Here is a 9435-nt window from a genome sequence, read left to right on the forward strand (position 1 = left end):
TGGCATACAGAGTCCCGGCGCTGCAGCAGCAGCAGCAGCAGCAGCAGCCGGGTGACCTCACCCCCCCCCAGTTACCATGGCAACCCAGCCTGCCACCAGCCCACAGCATTCTACCCTTTTTCTGTAATTCTCGCTTCCCCTTCAACGGCTTGGCCTCCCAGGATGACCAGAGAAATGTAGTGTGTGTGTGTGTGTGTGTGTGTGTCGGATCAGGCTGCTGTCATGTTGGGTTGTTGTGGCGGATGACATTCGACTACATGGAACCATTGCAAAGGTCAAAACAAAACAGACTGAATGTGGAAACGGCAAACGCAATAAAGCGACAGCAGCCTTTTTTTTTTTCTTCTTCTTCTTCCCACTTTGATAATTAGCCGTTATTATTATTCAGTCCCAGAGTCTCCTTTACAAAGCAGAATAGACTCACTTACAATCCAATAGTATCCGATTGTCACCTTCCTGAGGACCAGGTTGCTAGTAAAACATAAAAAGTTCAGGGCTCTGTAGAAAAGGTGCAGCTGCCTGATAATTGTGACGCACTTGATTTCTGTGACGGTAATTAAGCAACAAAGCCGCGAGGAGGACGAGGTGGTGCGAGCGAGCCACTGTCTCTGCGGGTGAAATCATCAGAGGCCGTCATCTCAGCCACTGACCTGCTATTAATAGCAGCCAGTCTGCTTTCGTCACAGGGAGAGGGGGGGGGTGAAGACAGAGGAGGGGAGGAGGAAAGAGGGAGATGGAGGGGGGAGAGGGGGGGGGGGGGAGAGTAAAGGGAAGCGGAAGAAGAAGAAAGAGCAGGAACAGAGCAGGTGAGGAGCCACTTTGATGACGCTAATCTCTTAAGTTGGCCCCCCCGACGTCACGGCGTGACGTGGGAGACCTGTTGCGACCCTCCTGGAATGCCGTTCACCTCAATCTCAAAAAAACAAAAAACAAAAAACAAAAAAAAAAACACAACGCACGCAGTCGGCAAACAAAAGGAAAAACACACACCTGCGTGTTTTGTATTTTTCCACGTCGCACCGTGCAGAGAGCAGCGCTGAGATAACTGAGAGAACTCACCTTGAGGTCCCTGTGCACAATGTCATGCTGGTGGATGTGACTGACGCTCTCCAGGATCTGATTGATGCAGTGGCTGCAGGAGACAAGACACGGGTGAGAGACACGCACCCGTCAATCAAATCCGAATGGAGTGCTCAGCGACTGTAAAGGTCGTGACCTCAGGCAAAGAAAGTCCAGGCTGTAGGTTTTATCACTGCGATGGCATGATGATGTGTTTCTCATTGCTTATATTTCTCCCTCTGCCCACAGGAAGCCCTGCGATGTGTTTTTAACCCCCTCCAAAAGTCGGAGAGCACTTCCATTATTTATTAATGGCAAACACTATTTAGAAGTCCTGAGTCATTTGGATCAAAAAATTGAAGTGAGTGCTTAAAAAAAAAAAAAAAACAGCCGCACAGGAGCCACGAGAACCTCGCGGCTGCCTGCACAACATCAGGAGCTGCGGCGCAGGTTTGCAGAAAAAGAACAACCAAACAAAAATGTTTTTGTCATGATGTGACTCTGCTGCTGCTGCTGCAAATGAGAGGTGAAACGAGCGAGGTGACAGTGACGACGTACTGTACCTGGCATCGGCCTCGCTGTAATACTCTCTGGCAACAATATCCTCAAACAGCTCTCCTCCAGTCACGCTGCAGGCAGACACACACGCAGAAAATAAAGCCTCGGTCTTCAGAAAATCCATCTCACGACAGAGCATCTCAAGACACATGTCTTGTGTGAATGACACGGGTTAAACTTTGGACTGCAGAGGCTTCCATTATTCTCCGTCGTGCAGTGATCAACAAACGAGGGATTTATTTTGGGGCCACGATGTTTGCACAATACTGCGTTTTCCGTGCAGAGGTGTGAAAGTGTACTCACAGGTCAAAGACCAGGTAGTGGAAACCTTCCTCCGAGATGCTGTCATGGAGTCGCACTGATGAGGCAGAAGCAGAGAACTTCAGTACGACAAAGGCAGACGAGCTGGGAGGCAGCTGGAGGTGCCGTCGTTGCAAACTTGTGTGCGTTTGGTTTTTTTTTTGGTTTTTTTTGGTTTTGAAAGGCGAGGCTGACATTTCATCTCCGACGAGTGCGAGCGGACCTGCGAGCTTAAACGCCGACGACGCCTTCAAGAAACAAATCCTCCTGCCTGGGATCGTCGTCTGTAAAGACTCCTCTGCTGCTTCCTAGCAAATCACTCAGTGTATGGCGGGGTCTTCCTTTCGCGGCTGCCCAGTCTGTAAATCTGCACCATCACCAAGCACTACGAGCCACCTGGTTCGCTGGCAGCCACTCTCGGCTCTTGGATGACAACACTGACAGAGCGGTGGCCATGTTTTTTAATCTCTTAATTATGAGTGTGATACTGTTAATGTCCTTTTAGGGTTTGACTCTTTGCTCGAGAGGCACAAATCTGAGCGCAGACGATGAAGAGCTCGCGTCTCTCTCTTCCCCCTTTCCCCGCCGCCAGCGTGACTTTTTTTTGTTCTTCAAAGGTTCAGAAGCAGGCGGGGGAATTTCTCCACCCTTTAACCCCCGACGACTTTGACTCCAGAGAGACGTGCAACTTGCAAAACAAGAGCAGGAGAGGAGGAGCCAACTTGACTGCCTGGATGATGCGCAATAACAGTACAGAGTTTCGAGGACAAATGTCAGCAGCAACAAAGTTAAGAGTTGATGGTCAGGAAGAGAAGAGGCCTTACAAACCAGGAAGTGGAGGAAAGTCAATACACCCTCCACGCCCTCAAAAGCTCCTCACCTATGTTCGGATGTTTCAGCAGACGGCAGATTCTCGCCTCCCGCTCCAGTTTCTGGTGATCTGCGAACAAAGGAAGGTCAAAGGTCAGAGGCAAAATCAACAGGTTTGGCACGCGGGTCACCAAACTGCCGTGAAAGGAAACGCGGGGACGGAAACGTCGTTTATCGCTGCATTGTTCTCTCGACGCGACTTCTCAACAGATGTCGCATCAATAAATAATAACGAATAACTCCCGCAGTTTGCCAACGCAAAGATTGTTGCAACCATTAAAAGTTGATAAGTTGTTTGTTGGAGATTCTACAGAAAGACTTCCCACCGTTGGACACGATGAAACATTGTGTCTTGTGTTGACACACACACACACACACACACACACACACACACACACACTAGACCACACACTCAACTTCTGCTTTTTGGCACCAGCATCAAATTGACACAACTGGAGAAGGCACTGCACAGTGTAGTAGTCAAGACGGCACCAGCCGAGACCAAGACGTGATCAGGACCAGAGAGCATCGAGATCCAGACCAGACCAAGACTTTACATATCAAAAGGAAAATAACAGAAAACAATGACCAGTATATATTTTAAATTCCAGTTCGCTTCTAAATATAAAAGCAACATCTCTTTTCAGCAAGGTGTCTATTAATCATTTTCTATATCAAACTATTTTGAACCATTTTCAAAAAACAACAACAACAACAACAACAACTAAAAAACACAGCAGGGTGTCACAAATAGAGTGCAAAAACAGCAGCAGCTGGATTCTTTTCTATTATTATCGTGTTATTACAGTGTTGGCTGAGTCTCGACTGGTCCGGATCAAAAATCCCCAGTCCGTCCAGTCCGAGACCGAGACCAGACCCAGTAAAAATACCTCAGAGTCCAAGATGAGGCCGAGACCCTTAAAAAGTGGTCTGGAGACTGAGACCAATCTCCAGCACTGCAACTTACTACTTTCACCAAAGATGGGGCGCGAGAAAAAGGCAGAACCAAGCCAAAGACAAAAGCAGAACCAGAGCCGACCTCTGAATGAATAAGAGGCTGTGAATGTGGACCCTTGGGCGGCAAAATTGAGGATGCAGACACACTCACAAAGCGACCGGCAGCACCAGCTTTCCGCACTTAGCACAATTAGTCTTGTGGGTTTGGCCTTAATATGATCAGTGTCCAGTTGATGATTTTAATGGCAAAGTGAGGATGTCCGTGTGTGTGTGTGTGTGTGTGTGTGTGTGTGTATGTGTGAGGGGGAGAGTATGCGTGCCCCCTCCCTCCTCTGTGGGACTGTAGGAGCTGGTATTTCCAGTTTCAGGGTGTAAAAGGTCAAGTTCAGAGCGGACACGGCGCCGCCCACCAGCTGCTGGGCTTCAGGGGACAGATGGGCCGTGTGCGTGACAGACAAGGCGGGGTGTTGGACAGCCTTAATCCTCAGCACCGTCCCAGGCCCGAGTCAATGAGTGAGTCAACACTGGCTGTGGCTGCAGTCAAGGCTACTGAAGGACCTTTGACCTTTAAGCATCGCCCTTCATTGTTTCAACGACTTAAAACATAATAAGCAAGATAAAAATGGTAGTCTCACATCATCTTGGTGATATCAACAGGGCGACACAGCAAGAAGGTCGCAGGTTGAGTTCTGTGACCTTTCTGTGTGGAGTGTGCATGGGCCCAGACCCCAGTGACTTCCTCCGTGAGCGTCCCTGCTAATCTGACTGGAGGTGTTTAAGGTGTTGGAGAAGGTGACCGGACTGGGAAAACACCGCCAGGAAAAGTGATTGAGGGCGGGGTGTGTGGATAGGGGTCGGGGGGTGGGGAACGACTTGCTTCCTTCCTTTTCAGGAAACCGTGAGGGGCCTGTCAGGGGCTGTTTCCAGTGTGGAAACAATGTTTATGCTCAACACGTTTTTAAAGACTCCGATGTGATTTGGAGTTTGTGACGTCACCCACAAATCCAACGACTTCCAAAACGGTCTGTGTGTGTGCGTCAGCCATTCTTCTGCAGCAGATAACAATGGGGAACAGGTTTGCTTGACCTCCACTGTGGCCTCCAGTGGTCCACACGGCTCACGTGTTGCCTCCTTGCACCAACAGCACACAGACTTTTCTGTCTGGTGCAACTGGCACTGATAAAAGTGACAGATCCACTTTGATTCTCACCACTTCCAAGACATTCCAATCACTTCCCATGGGCTATTTATCAGAGGGGTTATACTGAAAACACACACACACACACACACACACACACACACACACACACACACACACACACACACACAAACACACACACACACACACACACACACACACACACACACACACACACACACACACACACACACACACACACACAAAAGCATTCACATTTAGCGTGCCGGGCTATTCACGGAGTACAAAAATCAAATGTGCCAACAGCTCATGGAGGAAAACACACTGAGAGATTAAAAGGGAAGTTGACCTGCCGGGCTAAGCCAATCAACCGCCGCTTTTAGACCGCCTGCCCGACAAAGCCAGGAATGGCGGACTTCAAGTTGACCAGCGTGCTCAGAGGAGGAGGAGGAAGAGGAGGAGGAGGAGAAATCAAAGCATTCTGCAGACATTCCACATCCCTCCTCTCGCAGCCATATCGGGCTATTTTGGCTGCTCGTATTCTTAGAAGTTGGCTCAGCCTACAAAAATAGGCATATTTGTGCTGACCTGAGATGAAGGCTTTATTTTTTCTTCTGATAGCAGTCAGACAGCCTTGGCAGCCGGCTGCGGAAACTAGAAACCAGACTGCAAGCCAGACAGACGCTCGAGAAATAAGAGCAGCGAACCCTGGAGGAGGACAAGGTGTGTGGAAAACGCCTGGTGCGGGAACGTGTTTGGGTTTGACACCTGCCGTTCCTGCCCAGTGCGGCACAGACCGGCTGCAAACGGCAGCGCCGCCACCAGATGAAGCGTCTCAGTGTCAATGTGCTAAACTGAGGGGAAAGGGAAACATTGCATCCGTGCGTTGTCGTTTGAAGAAATATATTAGGCATGCAGCGGTGCCGACACCGGTATCAGGTATCGGTACCGATACCCACCTTCAAATCCTATCTCAAAATCCTTCTTTTTAGCACTGCTTTAACGTCTGATTAATTGTCATACACGTCATTGTCTTCAATTTCTTTAAAATTTGTTTGATTCCTGTAATTTAATGCACCTCTACAATCTGATTTATTTTGTAGTTATGATTGTATGTCCTGGTTTTATTATTTTAATTCCCGAATTTTAGTTTCCAAAAAGCGCTAGCTATTATTATTATCATTATTACCTGGGTTGAGTACTCTACGTAAAATACGTGCCGATACCACGACACCGATACCAGTTGTATATGTATACTGTACATATGACAATTTTGTTAAATGTATGTGGTATGTTATGTACTGCAGCAAAATCTGTTGTCGAAAAACAACTGAAGAATGTTGTTGTTCTGACAACAGAAGAGCTGTGGAAAAATAAGAAATAATAAAAGTAATTCTACAGTGCGTAATGGCTTTATTAAATACTCGGCATCGATGGGTACTGAAATGCAAGCGCTCGTGCTCTTCTGGTTCCGTGAAAAAGTGGTCTCGCTGCATCCATGAAATGTATTCCAGCAGTGTTTTAGCAACTTTCCTTTAGTTTTGACTGCCGGATCAATTTCGCAAAGTGAAATCTATGAGCTGCCTGCACCATTTACCCCACCCACAAACAAAAACACTCACACATCTCCCCCGCCAGCTCCCCAGAGGGGGAGAGGCTGTGCGGAACCATGGCGTCTTTCTCTGAAATAAACAACACGCAGCACTTAGCCCAATTGGATTGAGTGATGAGTGACGGCGCGCCTCATCATCATAATAATTTATCTCCACCCCGGCCCTGCCGCTATTACCGCCTCATCTGGAGGCTCAGAGCAGACAATGGCAGGAGATAACTGAATGGACGGATGGCTGGATGGATGGATGGATGGATGGATGGATGGATGGATGGATGGCGTCTTTCAAGCACACATCCACTCTTGAAAAAAGAAAAAAAGGAAAAGGGATCCGGATCCATCAACAGTGTACATCAATAACTTCTGCCGGGCAGGAGAAGAGACGCACTCTCCTTTTCAATAGGAACCAATCGGAGAGCTCAAACACAAGAGCAAAAGAAAAAAAGAAAAGAAAAAAAAAAGCAACAAAATAAAAAGCAGCTGAAGCACTTTAAGTGGTAAACTTTCGGGGGGTTTTTTTGTGACAAGTGGTCACGGCGCAGGCATTTTTTTTTTTTTTTTTTTTTTGCTCCGCGCCGTCGGCAGATTTTGTTGCTGAATTTGGTGTTTATGTTCCGCCAACACACTGGGGTTCCTCCATCAAACTGCACCGGGCCTCCGCTTGGCCCACGCGTACAGTACATTTCCTCAAAGCCCTTTGAAGAAAGTCTGCTGGTGCTCACTAGCTGCGTTTCCATGAGAGTTTGACGCAAAATGAAAGCAATATTTCTAAACATTTTGACAAAGTACAATTGCGATTTGCAGGTGTTTCCATTGAATGGTGCGAAGCGCAGGAGACGAACTCCTGGTGCCATGAGACCTCACGTTGAGGAGGATGGAGGCACAAAATTTCTTGTGTGAATCTGTGTTGTTTCCATGTGTAAATGTGAAAAAAAGCGTCTCCATGGCACTTTTGCGATACACCTCGATATGGATACGTGTGCAAAACCTCCTCAAGAGAGCGTCAAAACCGTTCAGCCACATTTGAGAGGTTTTTGCAAGCTCAGCCGTTTCCACCACCAGTTTCTATTGCCACGTTTAGGTTTTGCGTAATTCTAATGACTCTTGAGCCGCAGCTTCTGAGTTGATCTGAAGGAAGAATAAGAAAAAACAAACAACAAAAAAAAAAAAACAGTTGTAGGTGGAAGGACTGGAGGATGGTCGGCGTCCTCGCCGCGTCGGTCCGCGACTCTGTCAAACTCCCACCAGTTCCTGGAGGGAAGCGTTTGGAGATGGAGCCGAGTCAACAAAAGGCCGCGGTTGCCATGAGGCATTCTTTACCCACTGATGGGAACCAACCTGGCAACCTGCACCCTGAGCACAGCGGGAATGCGAATGTGAGGAGTCACCGATCAGACACACACACACACACACACACACACACACACACACACACACACACACACACACACACACACACACACACAGGACAGGTTTTAATGACAGAAAGTAAAATCACCAGACAGGTAAAGCACAAAGTCACTGAACAGCAGCGGTCTGGTTGCAGCCTGATCTGCTCAGTGGATGTTCAATACTTTGGCCAGCGGGGGCGCCGGTCTGTCATACGGAGGAGTGAACATTCTTTTATCCTATTTATTATGAAGTTTTTATCTTTCTTATTATACTTATATTTTCCTGCTGGTTGATGCTACTGGCTCACAGACATTCACACTGTTCTGTCTTGTGTTCTATTGCTACCCCTTAGGAGATCAATAAAGTTTTATTCTATTCTATTCAACTGCATCACTACAGCAGTAAACGTTTGGATATAACCTATTAACAGCCACTGACAATAAAATGGAGAGAAGTCCATGGTTTTTACCTTCTAGCCGCCTTATTTCCGTCCATACATACAATGTGTGTGATGTTGTATGTGGTTGATGTGTGTGTGTTATCAGTGTTACGATGCACTTCTTTTCCCATTGAGCCGCAGCCATTAGATATTAGATATCAAAGAGACACCTCAGTCTCACCAAACCACTCTGGATCCTTTGCAGACAAACAGAGGCCATTAAACTGGGCGTGGCCACAGACAAGAGCGCTAAAACGCTTCAATAGCCATTTGTGATGAAAGACCATTGGCGAAGGAGGTCGATCCGACTTCGCAACCACACCCTGGATGAGCGTGGATGGATGAGCCATACCTCATATCCTCCCAATATGCCAATATAATTAGAAATGAAACGTTTCGTTGCACATTTAGAGAGACACATTTAGGAAGTTACATTCTGCAAGTCTTCCAAAAGGTTCAGAAAGTGTTCAATTTTTAACACGACTCATAAAATTTGCCTGTGTCCACCAAAACCTGTCCTCGCATTTCATATTCATTCATTGGATATGAACTTTTTATGTGCAAACAAAGTCATCTTCACTGCAAAAAAACAGAGAGGCTGAAAATGGAAGAACTGAGAACATGACAGGCGTCTGTGCCCATATATGTTCCTGTCTCTGCTCGTCTGGCACTGTTTGCTGGAAACTGATGTTTGTTTTTTTGTTTGTTTGTTGTTTCATCTAAGGGTTGGAGAAAGACACGGGCTGATATGAGATAGATGAATGGCAGCAGCAGGAAAGCAGACAGAGACTTGGAGTCAGCGAGGACCCCGAGCAGACTGCACTAAAAATAGAGGCAATCCTCCGCCGGCTTACGGCTCTGAATCACACTGACCCAACCCGCCCTGCATCACCCTGCGGGGAGACACAATGAGACAGAAAGTGAGAGACCCACGCAGCAGACGGTGAGACACATGGACAGACGGACACTTCCAACGGGGGGGAAAACGGGAAGAGACGGAGACGAGCGCTGCCGGACGACGCCGAGGCTTTCCTCTCCGATCCCGTCAAACGCACCCTGCCGCACCACTCCCACCTCCATCCCAAATCA

At 47.6% G+C, this 9435-nt stretch overlaps 1 protein-coding gene across 24 annotated transcripts in view; it reads right to left on the reverse strand.

Annotated features, from left to right (window-relative positions):
* The window catches only part of camk2g2 (calcium/calmodulin-dependent protein kinase (CaM kinase) II gamma 2), a 41309-nt gene that overhangs the window by 17983 nt on the left and 13891 nt on the right, over window positions 1-9435 (reverse strand). For all 24 annotated transcript variants that reach the window (XM_076046254.1, XM_076046253.1, XM_076046256.1 and 21 more), the window contains exons 3-6: window positions 2798-2857; window positions 1921-1975; window positions 1623-1688; window positions 1060-1132 (exon numbers count right to left, since the gene is read on the reverse strand). In XM_076046254.1, the coding sequence (XP_075902369.1) occupies window positions 1060-1132; window positions 1623-1688; window positions 1921-1975; window positions 2798-2857 (254 nt within the window). The remainder of the gene's footprint in view (window positions 1-1059; window positions 1133-1622; window positions 1689-1920; window positions 1976-2797; window positions 2858-9435) is intronic.

Source organism: Nelusetta ayraudi, unplaced genomic scaffold (genome assembly GCF_046127955.1).
Source record: "Nelusetta ayraudi isolate G7.1 ecotype Tasmania unplaced genomic scaffold, CSIRO-AGI_Nayr_v1 ptg000089l, whole genome shotgun sequence".
Taxonomy (NCBI): domain Eukaryota; kingdom Metazoa; phylum Chordata; class Actinopteri; order Tetraodontiformes; family Monacanthidae; genus Nelusetta; species Nelusetta ayraudi.